This window comes from Macrotis lagotis, chromosome 3, assembly GCF_037893015.1.
Source record: "Macrotis lagotis isolate mMagLag1 chromosome 3, bilby.v1.9.chrom.fasta, whole genome shotgun sequence".
NCBI classification, from domain to species: Eukaryota; Metazoa; Chordata; class Mammalia; order Peramelemorphia; family Peramelidae; genus Macrotis; species Macrotis lagotis.
Window position 1 is genome coordinate 204,509,295 of NC_133660.1, and position 16,737 is coordinate 204,526,031.

General features: G+C 37.2%; 1 protein-coding gene across 8 annotated transcripts in view; it reads left to right on the forward strand.

Annotated features, from left to right (window-relative positions):
- The window catches only part of PROM1 (prominin 1), a 160,171-nt gene that overhangs the window by 70,721 nt on the left and 72,713 nt on the right, over window positions 1–16,737 (forward strand). For 4 of the 8 annotated variants that reach the window (XM_074229749.1, XM_074229750.1, XM_074229752.1 and 1 more), the window contains one exon: window positions 10,802–10,857. The exons of the other annotated variants lie outside the window; for them this stretch is intronic. In XM_074229749.1, the coding sequence (XP_074085850.1) occupies window positions 10,802–10,857 (56 nt within the window). The remainder of the gene's footprint in view (window positions 1–10,801; window positions 10,858–16,737) is intronic. 8 annotated transcript variants of the gene reach the window in all.

Here is a 16,737-nt window from a genome sequence, read left to right on the forward strand (position 1 = left end):
TCTATCTCTGTCCAGAGGAGATGTTTACATGCTAACACCTCTCATGAAACTGAGATAAACTATTTTTAGATTTTGCAAGCTTTTTGTATAATTAAACTATGTCTTCCAGGAAAGGAACATAGGGGTGGTGATAAGGGATCATCATTTGACCTAGGAAGTGGCAAGTAATTTTATATATACATACATACATACATACATATATATATGCACAGCTATATGTGTGTTTGTGTATATGTGTATGTATGCTTATGCATACATAAGTTATTATATATTATGTGATTTGCTGTAATGCATTCAATGTTTGCAAATGTTTGATAAAGATTAATAATGAATCTTTATTAATCCCTTCATATTCAGTGAGTTTAGCTCTAGGGTGAATTCATAGTCTCGATTTCCTACACCATTTAACTTAAGGGAACCTCACTCTCTGGGGAAGGTGAAGGCAGAGGGACAGTTCTCTGGACTCTAGTTAGTGGTCTAGTGTGTCAGAGACTATACAGCAATGACCTCAACTTATACAGTGAATGACCTCACTCAGACATACAGCGGGTGACCTCACTTCTACAGTGATGACCTCACTCAGTGTGCATTCTGGGGATAAGTAAGAGTGAGGACGGAGAAAGGAGGACACTTTGAAAATGAACCTGCACTTTACTAATTAAAGAGAAGTTACATGCATATGAAAGATAATATTATGTACGCAAACCTACCACCAACCAGCACACTCTCTCCTGATAGTCATTGCCAGGCTACTTGACTAGTCATAAAAAGGATTTAGATGAGATGGGAGTCAACAATTCTATTACTTCTGATGAAACTGAGGCACAGCAAACCTTACCATATGCCTTTCCATTGCCTTCTAAGGGAGGAAAGGAATCATCATTTATTAAACACCTACTGTATATCAAGCATTGTGCTAAGTGCTTTGTTAATAATTCTTTTGACCCCCATAACAACTTTATGATGTAGGTAAAATTATTCCCATTTTACAGTGGAGATCACCTAATAAGAGGCTGAGGTTATATTTGAATTCAGGTCTTCCTGACTCCAGGGGTAGTATTTGTTGAACCTACAAACCTTGCCATATATCCTACCTCTCTACCTGGTAGTCCCCTGACACTATTATGAATCTTGTTATATAATCCAAGAATCTCTGGGCCTTTCTATCTGCTCTGTAGCAAGACTTCTAAAAGTATCTTTTTCTTCTAAATTGGAGCATGAGCTTTTTGAAGACAAGGACTATATTCCTTTTTCCTCTTTGTGCCTCTAGTATTTTGAATCATGCTTAGCACAGAGTAAGCTCTTATTACCCACTTTTCCACTTATTCATTATGTATTTTACATATACATATTTGTACATTTAGGTATAATATATATTGAGCTTCTTTATTGGTTTGCTTATATAGTCTTAAATCCCACCCAATAACTCTGGAGCCTTCCTCTTCTTCTCCAAAGACTGATAGCCCTGAGGTTTGTAACTACTTTATTAGATAGTAAATAACTTTAAAAACTTGGATTTCTCTTTGTTCCCAAATTGAAAGCCATATCAAAATATGTCACACCTACAATACCAAACCATTCTGTCTTTAAGATAAATGAAAGATAAATGAAAGTTGACTGTATAGGGCACTGTTGAAGTATTTCAAGAGAGTCCATCCAGACCTTAGATCTAATTGGTTCTTTCTAGGCTTTTAAAATTTCTATGATTATTGCCTAAGATCTCAGATGAGCTATTGCCAAGTATTTTGGGTTCTACAGAAAGAGTGATATTCAGTCTTTGCATAATGAATTTTCAAAATAAATTTTTAAGATTTTAAATTAAATTTTTATTTCGACTTCCGGCCAAGATGGCAGAGAGAAGACAGGCACAGTTCTAAAGTCTCCTGATCTCTTCCCCATCTATCACATGAAACAAACCTCTTAAAAGAATTCCGAACCAGGAAACCCAGAAAGAAAAGCCAGGAGAGGAAAATCTACCTCAGGATTTGTCTCCCGCAGCAGCCTTGCTGCTGAGTACCTGCGGGTGAGTCTGGGCTCCCAGGGAAGATCAGCCCGGGATCAGCCAGATTGGCAGTTGAATTGGAACCAGGAGTCTGAGGGCCTGAGGGCCCGAGAGCCAGACCTGCTGGATCAGCGTTGGGGCTGGACGAAAGAGGCTTGGGTCCACGGGGAAGCAGAGGCTCTGGTGTTGGTGCTGTCCCCCTGGAGCTTGGGGAAGGGGCTGTGGGGAGAGGTCTGATGCAGGAGAGCTGCAGACACCATCCCTGGGCTCCTCAGGTCTGAGAAACTCTGAGTCCACTCCTCCATTGCACAGAGGCCTCCTCCCAAACAAATGCAAACTAATTCTGCCTCAGGCCCAGGTGTGTGAGCAGAAGAACCAGCCCAGCTGAGGAATGACCTCAGGCCAGGGTAAAGCCCACCATTGATTGAACACAAAAGAATTCAATAGTTCCAACTCCTCCCTTTGGACAAAGGGAGAAGGCCTCCCAACCAAGGTCACAGACACTCCAGAGAGGGCAACCAGCACCTCCTACTGGCCAGCCAGGGAAACTGCAATGAGTAGAGCCTTTAGTGATCCCAAGCCCAGGTGAACAAGCCCCCTCCCCAACTCAAGGTCTTAGCATAATGAAGAAGGGTCAGCGGAAAGGTGGATCCATAGAAAAATTCCTGGAAGGGAAAGACCTCAACTCAGAGAGACCTGTAACCTCTGAGGAGAATACAATCTGGTTTCCAGCACAGAAAGACTTCCTTGAAGAAATAAGGAAGGAGCTTAAAGATTTGGGAGAGACAATTAATACCTTGCAACAAGAAAAAAAACCTTAGAAAGTACAATTGGACAAACACAAAAGGAGAATAAATCTCTCAGATCCTCAAATGAGCAAATGCAAAAAGAAATTAATTCTCTCAAAACCTCAATTGGTCAAATGGAAAGCTCTTTCAAAAGTAGAATTAACCAATTGGAAAAGGAGTTGCAAAAGGTTAATGAAGAAAACTCCTCCCCCCAAAAAAGAACAGAGTTTACAAAAACTAATGACTCCATGAGACAGCAAGAGTCAGTTAAACAAAATCAAAAAATAGAAAAAAATAGAAGCAAATGTAAAATACCTCATCAACAAAACTACTGACCTCAAGAATAGATCAAGGAGGGACAACCTGAAAATTATAGGACTTCCTGAAAACATTGAAGAGAAAAAAAAGACTGGACTTAATATTACAGGATCTAGTGATGGAAAACTGCCCTGATATCATGGAATCAGAGGGCAAAGTAGTTATTGAAAGAGTACATTGATCCCCACCAGAAAAAGATCATAAAATGAAAACACCAAGGAATGTTGTGGCCAAACTGTAGAACTATCAGATAAAAGAGGAAATCCTGCAAGCAGCCAGAAAGAAGCAATTTAAATATCAAGGAACCACAGTAAGGATCACGCAGGACCTGGCTGCATCAACTTTAAGGGATCGAAGGGCCTGGAATGAGATATTTCGAAGAGCACAGGAGCTTGGAATGCAGCCAAGAATCTACTTTCCTGCAAAGCTGAGCCTTCTCTTCCAGGGAAAAAGATGGACATTTAATGAAATGGAAGAGTTCCAAAAATTTCTGATGAAAAGACCAGAGCTGAAAAGAAAATTTGGATATCAAACAGGAGGTTCAAGAGATGCATGAAAAGGTAAAAAAAAAAAAGGGGGGGGGCAGTAAAAGGAAAAAAATGCAATCCAGTAAGTTGAAACTGGCTATATTCCAGCATGGGGCGGGGGGGGGGAGAAGAGACTCTCATAAATCCTGAGAAATGTAACTCTAACAGAGAGAATACACCTAGTCAGAAATGATGGACATCCATGACCTATCCATGAGACTGCTATCTAATGGGATGTAACTGGCTTTAACCCCACGTGGGAGAAAGACTCTAATAACTCTCAGGAATTTTGACTCTATCCAATAGAATATACTGAACTAGAAGGGACAGACACTCAGAATTTTCTATGACCTAGATAGAATGATCTAAAAAAATACACTACCTCCCTACAAAGGGGAACAGGAAAGAGACGGGAGGAGGGAGGGGATTGAATGGGACAAATTTCATTACACTAAGAGGTACAAAAAACCTATGGTAATAGAGGGGAAGAAGGGAGCAGAGGAGAAACACCTGAATCTTCTTCTCATCAGACTTGGCTTAAAGTCAACCTACACATACTCAGTTAACTTATAAAACATTTAACCTTTCAAGTATTAAAAGGGGAAAAGGGGAGGGGGATGGAGAAAGGGAAGGGGAGTGGGGGAAATAAGGGGAAATAACAAGGAAGGGAAGGGAAAAGGGAAAAAGGGAAAGGGGAAAGAAAGGGGAGGGTGTGATATAGGAGAACAAACATACTGAAGGGGGTGGTATTCAAAAGCAAAATACTGGGGAATATGGATAAAAGGGGGGGAAAGGGGGAAAAATACAGAGGGAAGATAGCACAGAGGGCAATAAAGAATTAGTAATCATAACCTTGAATGTGAATGGGATGAACTCTCCCTTAAAACGTAAGCAAATAGCAGAGTGGATTAAAAACCAGAATCCTACAATATGCTGCTTACAAGAAACTCATTTGAAGCAGAGAGATACATATAGAGTAAAAGTGAAAGGTTGGAGCAAAATATACTTTGCTTCAGCTGAAGTAAAAAAAGCAGGGGTAGCAATACTTATCTCAGACAAAGCAGCAACAAAAATAGATAGCATTAAAAGAGATAAGGAAGGAAATTTTATCCTCCTAAAAGGTACCATAGACAATAAAGTCATTTCAACATTGAATGTATATGCACCCAGTGGGACAGCACCCAAATTCTTAGAGGAGAAGCTGAAAGAATTACAGGAAGACATAGACAGCAAAACTCTACTAGTAGGAGACTTCAACCTCCCACTATCAGATCTAGATTAATCAAATCATAAAATAAACAAGAAAGAAATTAGGGAGGTAAATAGATTGTTAGAAAAATTAGATATGGTAGACTTATGGAGGAACCTGAATGGGGATAGGAAGGAATATACCTTTTTCTCTGCAGTACATGGAACTTATACAAAAATTGACCATGTACTAGGACATAAAAACCTAATGATCAACTGCAGAAAGGGAGAAATAGTGAATACATCTTTCTCAGATCACAATGCAATAAAAGTCATATGCAATACTGGGCCAAGGAGATATAGACCCAGAGCAAATTGGAAACTGAATAACCTCATTTTAAAAAACTGAGTGGGCCAAAAAACAAATTATAGAAAGAATTAACCATTTTATCCTAGATAATGATAATAATGAAACAACATACCAAAACCTATATGATTCATTCAAAGCAACTCTCAGGGGATATATTATAGCTCTAAATGCTTATATGAATAAATTGGAGAAAGAGGAAATCAATGAACGAAACATGCAACTAAAAAAATTAGAGAAAGAACAAATCAAAAATCCCCAATCAAATACCAGATTAGAAATTTTAAAAATTAAAGGAGAAATTAATAAAATCAAAAGCAAAAAAACTATTGAATTAATAAATAAAACCAAAAGTTGGTATTATGAAAAAAACCAATAAAATTAATAAACCTGGTCAATTTGATTAAAAAAAAGAAAGAAGAAAACCAAATTGCTAGTATTATAAATGAAAAAGGTGAACTCACCACCAATGAGGGGGAAATTAAAGTAATAATTCGAAATTATTTTGCCCAACTCTATGCCAATAAATTTGATAATCTAAGTGAAATGGATGAGTATATACAAAAATATAAGTTGCCCAGGTTAAATGAAGAAGAGATTAAATACCTAAACAACCCTATCTCAGAAAAAGAAATTCAACAAGCCATTATTGAACTCCCTAAAAAAAATCTCCAGGGCCTGATGGATTCACAAGTGAATTCTACCAAACATTTAAGGAACAATTGGTTCCAATCCTTGGAAAAATAGGAAATCTTTGGAAAAATAGGAAAAGATGGAACTCTGCCTAACTCTTTATACAAAACCAATATGGTACTGTTACCTAAACCAGGAAGAGTTAAAACAGAGAAAGAAAATTATAGACCTATTTCCCTGATGAATATAGATGCAAAAATCCTAAATAAAATCTTAGCAAAACAACTACAAGTCATCACAAGGATAATACATTATGATCAAGTAGGATTTATTTCAGGAATGCAGGGTTGGTTCAATATTAGGAAAACTGTTAGTATATTCAGTTACAACCATAACAAACCTATCAGAAACCATATGATCATATCAAAAAAAAAAAGCTTTTGACAAAATACAGCATCCATTCCTATTAAAAACACTAGAGAGTGTAGGAATAAATGGACTGTTCCTTAAAATAATTAGCAGTATCTATCTGAAACCATCAACAAGCATTATATTCAATGGGGAGAGGCTAGAGGCATTCCCAATAAGATCAGGGGTCAAACAAGGGTGCTCATTATCACTACTACTATTCAATATTGTATTAGAAATGTTAGCATCAACAATTAGAGAAGAAAAAGAAATTGAAGGAATTAGAATTGGGAAGGAAGAGACAAAACTCTCACTCTTTGCAGATGACATGATGGTCTACCTAGAGAATCCCAGGAAATCATCTAAAAAACTACTGGAAACAATTAGCAATTTTAGCAAAGTTGCAGGTTATAAAATAAACCCTCATAAATCCTCAACTTTTCTATATATGTCTAGCAAGAAACAGCAGGAAGAGCTAGAAAGAGAAATCCCATTCAAAGTAACCTCAGACAATATGAAATATTTAGGAGTCTATTTGCTAAGACAGACTCAGAATCTTTTTGAAAACAATTGTAAAACACTTCTCACACAAATTAAATTAGATTTAAATAACTGGACAAATATCAACTGCTCATGGATAGGTAGAGCCAATATAATAAAAATGAAAATTCTACCAAAACTAAACTATCTGTTTAGTGCCCTACCAATCAAAATTCCAAAAAACTACTTTAATGAGTTAGAAAAAAATTGTAAGTAAATTCATATGGAGAAATAAAAAGTCAAGAATTGCCAGGAGCTTAATGAAAAAAGTTCAAAAGAAGGTGGCTTAGCCCTACCCGATCTAAAATTATATTATAAAGCATCAGTCATCAAAACTGTTTGGTATTGGCTAAGAAATAGAGTGGTTCACCAGTGGAATAGACTAGGTGTAAAAGCAGGAGAGGATTATAGTAATCTGCTGTTTGATAAACCCAAAGAGTCCAGCCACTGGGATAAAAACTCCCTCTTTGATAAAAACTGCTGGAATAATTGGAAGTTAATATTGAAGAAACTTAGATTAGGCCAACACCTCACACCCTTTACCAAGGTAAGATCCAAATGGTTACAGGACATAGACATAAAAAGCAATACTATAAGCAAATTAGAAGATCAAGGACTAGTCTACCTGTCAGATCTGTGGAAAGGGGAACAGTTTATGACTAAGGAAGAGTTAGGGAACATCACTAAAAACCAATTAGATGATTTTGATTACATTAAATTAAAAAGCTTTTGCACAGATAAAACCAATGTAATCAAGATCAAAAGAAAAGTAGTAAATTGGGAAACAATCTTTACAATTAATGATTCTGACAAAGGACTCATTTCTAAAATATACAGAGAACTGAGTCATATTTTTAAAACAAAAAGCCATTCCCCAATTGACAAATGGTCAAAGGATATGCAAAGGCAATTTACAGATGAGGAGATCAAAGCAATCCATAGCCATATGAAAAAATGCTCTAAATCATTAATTATTAGAGAAATGCAAATTAAAGCTTCTCTGAGGTACCACCTCACACCTCTCAGATTGGCCAGTATGACCAGGAAGGATAATGATCATTGTTGGAAGGGATGTAGGAAATCTGGGACACTATTACACTGTTGGTGGAGCTGTGAACTCATCCAACCCTTCTGGAGAGCTATTTGGAACTATGCCCAAAGGGCAACAAAAATGTACATACCCTTTGACCCAGCAATGCCACTACTGGGTCTATACCCTGAAGAGATGAGGAAAAAGGGTAAAAACATTACTTGTACAAAAATATTTATAGCGGCCCTGTTTGTGGTGGCAAAGAATTGGAAATCCAATAAATGTCCTTCAATTGGGGAATGGCTTAGCAAACTGTGGTATATGTATGTCATGGAACACTATTGTTCTATTAGAAACCAGGAGGGATGGGATTTCAGGGGAAACCTGGAGGGATTTGCATGAACTGATGCTGTGTGAGATGAGCAGAACCAGAAAAACACTGTACACCCTAACAGCAACATGGGAGTGATGTTCAAGCTTGAAGGACTTGCTCATTCCATCAGTGCAACAATCGGGAACAATTTTGGGCTGTCTGCAAAGGAGGGTACCATCGGTATCCAGATAAGGAGCTGTGGAGTTTGAACAAAGTACAAGGACTATTCCCTTTAATTTGGAAAAAAACAGATATCTTATTGTCTGATCTGGTTACCTCTGAGAATTCTGTTCTCTTTAAGGATATGATATCTCTCTCATCACACCCAATTTGGATCAAGGTACAACATGGAAACAAAGTAAAGACTGACGGAGTGCTATCTGTGGGGTGGGGGGAGGGAAGCAAGATTGGGAGAAAATTGTAAAACTCAAATAATATCTTTAATAAAAGAAGTGAGGCAAAAAAAAATTCATTTCATCTGTGAATCTTTCCCTTGAAGAAGTTTCTTTGGTAACATAAAAACTAAGGGATTGAGATTGGGTTGGGACAGCTATGGTGTGGGATCCAGTTGAGTTAGGGTGACTGCAAAGTGGGATCAATTTGATAATTCCTCTGTGACTTAATGGTTTATTAAAGAGAGATGATGAAGAGAAGTCAAGGAGAGATCCTGGCATTATCTTGCATCATCTTATGACACCTCATTGTAAGCCCTTCATGGGGTTTATTTCAGTTGCACACATGCTGTTTTCTTTTTTTTTTGATTAAAGTTGAATAGGTTCCTTTTTCTTTTCTTTTTTATCCCATTCAATAGGTTTCCTCAATAATGAAATGGCATCACTTATCCTACACCTCAGCCTCACCCCCACACATTGAAATATTTCTATTTATTTGTTTTTCCAACTACATGATTTTTTTTGTAGTTTTCACCAATTCACCTTGACCTTTTGAAACACTCTTGAGAAGCCTAGAAAAAAAAGAAAACAGTCTCTGAGCTGCAGACCCAGATCACAAAACTCATGCATGAAAACCAGTTATACTTTTCTATTTAATAATCTTTCAACTCAATGAGGACTGAGATTGTGTCCTAGATAAAGTTGGCCCAGCACAATGATTTCTGTACATTTCTGTGAGCACCTCATAAATATTTGTTGAATGAAAAAATGAAATGCCATTTAGGACTCCTTCCAAGAACCTATTTATTTTCAACTTTCAGAATCTTTCTCTTCCTTCCAGGCTCTCAACATGGTTGTGATCTTCTCTGAAAAAAAAATCTTACCTGATCCTTCCAGCTAAAAGTGTTCCCCTCCTTCCCTGAGTTTTCTGTGAATACTCTTATGGATCTTTTTCTTAACCCCATTATATCCTATACTGTGTTATACTAATGTCAGATTCTTCTTCTCCTTTCTTACTGTGTAATGTAGATTGTCTCATTTGTTCCTGTGAATAGCTCAGTGAGTTAGTTCTTACTGTTATCTCCATTTTATAGATGGAGAAACTGAAGCTGAGACAGGTTTAAGTGATTTGCGCAGGGTCACCCAAGCCAGTGTCTGAAGTAGAATTTGAACTCAGGTCTTCCTGACTCCAAATCTAGTGCTCAATTCACTGTGCCCCCCATGTCAGTCAATCAACAAACATTTATAAAATACCCAATATTTGCCAAGTTCAGTTACTGTTATATATTTTAGAAGAAAAACTGTTTAAAAGTTTAAAAAAATAACCAAGGTTTGGGAGTAAGATAAAGTAATCTTCAGATATCTGGAAAAATCATTTCTCTGGATTCCTTCATTCTCTATTAGTGCTAAATATATAAGGGAGACTGAACCCAAGCTTACTTCATCTTTTCCCTTCGAATATTTAACACACCACACGTAAACTACATCAAAGCTTTTCAAGGTCTGTGCCAAAAAAGAAAGAAAAAAGACTTGAAAGAATGAATGAGCCTTTGAAATGGATTAAAGTTGCAAAAGAGTAGATTCTGCTGTGCTTGATTGGGGGGGGGGGGTCAGAGTGGAAAGTTAAGACTGTCACTTTGCGAAATTCTGTTAGCTAATACACCTTTCCTGGCAGCAACCTTTGCTGGCTCATTGAAATAATCAGATACTCCATGTCAAAAAAAAATACATACTTGTCCATTATAGGTGGGAAAATATTTTCTGGAGAGTCTAAAAAATGTAATTAGTGTATTTCATTTTAACTTACACGAAAAACTAAACTTTTGTAATATTTAGCATTATATATGGTGCATAATAGTTTATGGGTTGACCAAATGAAAATAAATTATTGGAGCTTCATTTTGCAGAAAGACTGTCCACAGGGTCCAGTGGTAAGTTGGTGAAGTTTCCAATGAAAGAATTCTAAATAGGATTTGGCAAGTCTTTCAAACTCTTTGTAAATGACAGGGGGTTTTTTTTTTATGACAGTTAACAGCAAATTGTAAATTGGTATATAATTGTTGGCACTGATGATTGTTATTAACTATATTCCATAAAAATAAATGATATCAGAATTTTCAAGATCTTAATTTCAGAATGCAAACATTGGTCATTATAAATTCTTTACTGACCCTTTCTATTGATAACTCATTGTTCTGATCATTCTTTGTGTGTCTGTGTGTGTTTTTTTTTTAGACCTCATCAAAAAGGCTGTACAACAAAGCTTTGACACAGAGAATGATTATCAGAAGGTAATATTCTTTTCAGTTTCCTTGTCATTAATGTTTTTCAAAGTCCACATGTGCTTTGTCTCACTTGAAATCAGAGCCGATCACATAAATGACTGGTTACTATAATTATGTCTGATGCCCATTTCCACCTCACCTGTTTGTGGGAAAGTTGAGTTTATGACCTTGTAGAGTACTAGTTAAAGTTCCATTAGTGGAATATGTTACATTTCCTAAACTTAATAAAATATTTTAAAAGCAGGACCTAAGAGCAAAACTTTGTTCAGGGTGTATTCATTTCAGATTGAAATTCCATAGGTATTGACTCGACATCACTTAGCAAGGTATAACCCCCATTCTTTGTAAGACTAAGCCTCATAGTGGACTCTAATCTTAAATTCATCCTTAGTGTATGTTGGGTTTGGGAGGGTGGAATAGGAGACTGAGGAGCATCAGAGGTTTGTGTGACCTTGATGGTAAGGTCACCAACCAACCCATTGCCATGTCCTATTTGTGTGTTCTTTTTTCTCTTTATGGGACTTTAAATATCAGTATAAGATCTGAATAATGTTCCCTGGAGATGGAAATTGCTCAGTAGCTGACTTGGTACTTTTAACAGAAGCATTGACTTATTTAGTTGACTGCTATGTCTCATGAGTGCAAATATTCTAAAGGGATAACACCCTGGAGGCCCCAAATGAAGCACCCTCAGTTAGTGAATAGTGACGCTAAGGAAAACACACACATACGCTCTCTCTCTCTCTCTCTCTCTCTCTCTCTCTCTCTCTCTCTCTCTCGGAAGGAGCTTACAGGATGCCTATATAATGCCAAAGGAATATTTCAGAAGAGATAAATCAGATTTCTTTCCAGGTTGTTAAACTCCTTCTGAAGTACTTAGGGACGTATGCTTAGCTCTTTAAGGCCACTAGTTTTGTTTACTTAGCTTTAAAATGTACATCAGTACCAACCCCTCACCCCTGGGAAGGGAAAGTCACTTACTGTTTTCTCCCTTCAAGAATTAATTGGCCTAGCAATTGCAGCCTGTGTTGTGGTTTGATTGCAATAAATAGTGTGCCTGTTAGCAGCTGGTTCTCGGTCGTGAAAGAATGCTTGGACTGTCCCCAAGATTTTAGTTCGGTGGTTCTTTGCATTATGTGCTTCTTTGGCAGTCTGGTAAAAACTATGGAACACCTTCTTAGCATAATATTTATAATATTTTTTAAAGCATATAATAAAATTGTCAGGGTAACCAATTTTAATGAAATATAGTAATCCAAATAATTTTAAAGCAAATTCACAACCCCTAAGTTAAGAAACATCCTGACTTGGAGATTTTTCTGAAACCATGGAAATGACACTGATGATCCTTGGGGTCAAAAAACTAGATCTCAGGAAGAGACAGCAATCAACTACTGAACTAAAAAAAATGTGATGCACTTGGTCGAGTGGTTGAACTAGGGCTCTGTTTGCCTTCAAGGAGATCCAGGCCTGGCTTCTTCTGACTATGTTCCCAAATGGATTGAAACAATAAGGATGGGTATGGTAGAGGTGACCGACTTTGGGTCTCTTACCTTGATTGCCTTATTTCAGCACCATCTCCAGTCATCCTGATCCATATCTGGCCACAGGGACCCAGATGACTCAGGAGGAGAAAATGAGGCTGGTGACTTAGCACAACTCTCCCTCGTTCAAATCCAGTTCCCTTGTTTGTCATGGTATCACCTCCCTGAGGTACAGGTTTTCCTCAATAGCAAAGGACACACATCATGGCCTGAGCTTGAGAGAAGATGTAAAACCAGATCATTTACCAGAAAACTCCATTAGGATGACTGAAGCCTATAATGTTGATTGGTGGCAGCAATATATTCATTTAGTCCTTTGGGAGTATTTTTTAGTTCTAGTAGCTCTACCCAAGTGTGGTCTGGTGTGAAGAGAGCCATTTGGGAGTCAGAAAGTCCACATTTACATCCCTTGGGCAAGTCCTCAACTATAAAATGAGGTTGGAGAAGATATACAGTACTGTTCCTTATAGTTCTGGAACCTGTGACTCAACATTAGGATAGGATGAGGGTCTCATACTATGATTTCTTGGATTTAAAGAATTCTCCCCAAAGAAAAAATTTCCCTCTACCAATGCATAGATATTTTCTCTCCAATTTATAGTCTCAGAGATTTGCTTAGAGCATTCAGAGACCAAGGGACTGACTCAGAGTCACACAACCAGAATGAGTCTGAGATAGGATATGAACCTAAGATTTCCTGACTTTCAGGTCCACTTTCCATACTCTGTACCATGGTGGCATTCATGATTTAACTTACTTTCATATCTACATACATGCATACATACATATAATGTATTATTTATACTTGGGAGAAAATATATTGCCTTTCTCAAATAACTTTCCCCCACACGCTCTTTTATACTAGAAAGTACCTAGAAGAAAATAAAGTGACACATTTTCTGCTGAGGCAATAGGAGATACATATGTATCCTTAGCAGACTTCTGGAATCATGATCATTATATTTGAAACCACATTAATTAAAATGACCCAACACTCCAAAATGTGGCTTCTATTTTCTTTTAAATAATTTTCCCCCTGCCCTGAGTTATATAGGCAAGGGTTCTTTGAGCACCATCCTCTATCTTTTCCTGTTTGCCATTGCTAAATGTGCTTAGCAAATTAATAAGTAATCTTTCCTTCCCCTATCCATCCCCACTCCTAATCCCACCTGGGGTGATGAGTCCTTTCCACATGACCTGCCTTATTACTTTTATTATACTTTTCCAGTCACAAATAATCTATTTGACTTACTATAGCTAATGGATCAAGGAGGATTTGTTGTCATAGAAGGGTGATTTATTCTGTATTTAAAAAAGCACACAAACTATAAGAACCCTTTGAGGCACATTTTTAGGGGAGAAGAGTGACATCTCTTTGACTTATAACTTTGATCACAAAAAGGTCATATGGTTCTGTCTTGGAAACTGCCTCCACCCCCCCCCCCCCCACCGAATATGCTTGTAAGATAGGCAAAATTACGTAGACATCCATCCTCAGATTCACATCTCCTCTGACCTGGGTCCAAGTCTCCTCTGACACATCCTGGTAATGGGCAGTTCTTTAACCCCTCACAGTCATAGTAACTCTCTGAGAGTTGTAGTAGAATTGCATATCTGTAATAGGAGGGCAGCTCTGTGATGCGGCAATTAGAGTACTGACTTACTTTTGTGAGTTCAAATCCTGACTTAGACACTTTCTAGCTGTGTTGCCCTGTTTGCCTTAATACTCCAAAGAAGGAAATGGCAAACCACTTCTGCATCTTTGCCAAGGAAAACCCCAAATGGGGTCATGAAGAGTCACACAAAACTAAAATTACTGAATTAGTAGAAGTTTCTTCATGGAGAATTTCCAAAATCATTTAAGTAATAGCTCTCTACTTTCAAAAATATGATGATTGTAAAGTAGATGAATTTTTTAAAAAGCAAAATGGACAAATTTATTTCCAAGTGAACAATTGTCACCTTTGGAGGCTAGTTAATTATTCCAGAGTTGCTGCCACTGTTCTGTAGATTAGGTTAGAAAAGGCATTTATTATATTTCAGACATCGTACTAAGTTGGAAATAAAAATTTAAGCAAAATGAGAATCCAAGTCCTGCCCTCAAGGTATTTACCTTCTAATGTGGTAGGACAACAATAAAAACAAAAGGCAGCTGGAAAGTGGGGTGGAGAGGAAGCCCTGAATAGGGGCAAGATGGAAAATTAGCTAGGAATTTGAGACTGCAGCCTGTTTAGAAGTGTGACTGACATGAATACTTTCTTACTTTAAATTTTTATTTATTTAAGGCAATGGGGTTAAATGACTTGCCCAAGGTCACACAGCTAGGTAGTTATTAAGTGGCTGAAACCAGATTTTGAACCCAGGTGTTCCTGACTCCAGGGCCAGTGCTTTATCCACTGCGTCACCTAGCCACCCCGACTACATTGATTTTTACTTGACTTTGAACCATTTCAAAAAACAAGGAAGTTTTGCCTCCACTGTTTCCCAAAAGTTCCCAATTGGGAAATTGACAAACTTTCCTGTCAAGGAAGTTCATGTCTGTAATAAGTATATTGAGCAGCTAGGTGACACAGTGGAGAGAACATGGACACGAAGTGAGAAAGATCCTGAGGTCAAAACAAGCCCCAGAAATTTACTAGATTTATGACACAGAACAAGTCACTTAACCCTTTTTGCCACAGTTTCCTCATCTGTAAAATGACCTGGAGAAGTAAATAGCAAATTGTTTCAGTATCTTTGTGAAGAAAATCCCCAATGGGGTCATGAAGAGTCAGACAGGACTGAAATGATTGAAAAAAAGTTTTGATATTTCTTTTTTTCAAATTCAGGATCCTTAACATTATAGTCTACAGCCTGAATGTGTTAAAGTAATGAAATATGTCATCTTTTGAATTTTGTTGGCAAATGCTCAAGTAATTGCCTTTAGCTTGTATGACTAAATTACAGTTAAATCAAGAAGTCTCAGGTGAATGTTGGCCTCTTCATTTTCATTCTGTTGATCATTTTCCTCCAAAATTTGTTTTGCCTTGTATAAGAGCTTTAATATGGTCAAATAAAATCCCTTCTGGGATATATTTCCACCAATCAACTATCTGTTCACCTTATTTTTTTCCTGGATCTGTGTTTGCAATTTAAGTTTTCTTTGTTCATTAAATTATTTTGTTACTTTTTCTTTTCCTGAAGTTTTTTCTTGTACAGGGTGCAGTCTTGTTTGAATTTTTTACCACTACCTTTAGCTCTTTTCTGTTATTTTTGGTGATTATATTATGCTTCTTTAATCTTCATCACAATTGTAATTAGGTTTCTAATGGTTGGGTACTTTTATATAAGGTGAGTCAGCTTAATAGTTTTATCTCAGATGATGAGGATCTATCCTCACCTTTACCATATACCTCTTACCTTCCTCTGAGAACAATATATTCAGACATTTCATAATGGATAAAAAAAATGCATCCCTGGTACACTTATATACCTCATGAAATGTTTATCAGGTGAAGATTGTCAGACAATTGAAATGACAAGTCCTCTAGCAATTATTGGATACCCATGGGTGACTGCTCCAGCATTGCTTTTATGGTGCTATGGAAAAATCATAGAAATTTGAAGTTATAATTTTCAGCTTTGAGGAGCTGTGTCCATAAACTCTGAAGGAAGCCCCCCAAATCAGACTGCTACTTCTAGTTTTCTCTTATTCTTTTATATGATATACCCAGTTCACCTTTAAAAGCAAATAAAAAAACCACCCAAAAATATTAAAAGGATTTAGTTGGTTCAGTTGACAAAGACAAAAAAAAGCAACTTGTTTATTGAAATTGTAGTTATTGTTTGCAGATGTAGTTTTTGAAACTTAAGATTTTCTTTTGAAAATTTATGGGCCAGTGCAGATTGTGATACCTGGAAATAGGACATAGCAGACCTGTATCCTTTAGTATGCAGAAGACCTGGGAGACTTTTGCACTGTGCTGGCTTCCCAGGAGACACAGTCAGGTTCATCACTTGATTTTCTGGCCTTCGGACATTCCCCAGTTCTCTTATTCTCTTATTAAAATGCTTACATCCAAGGATGTCTTAACCAAGTTTCATTAATATCACAAATATTGCCCATTCCATCTTTTAAGTCTTGAAGCTTGAGAAAGATTTCCCAAAGATGTTCCTTGCTTTCCTTTTCACCTCATGTTTTTGGGTTATATATTGCCATATCACCCTGCTGAGCTAAGTTAAGAGTTTTAATTTATCTCCTTTTTAATGTCTCTGTTTTGGTTCTCTAAAGCCCCCCCCCCCCACCCAAATCATCTCCTGCCTTTTTGCAGGAATAGAAATTGAGCAAGTTTCTTAGATTATG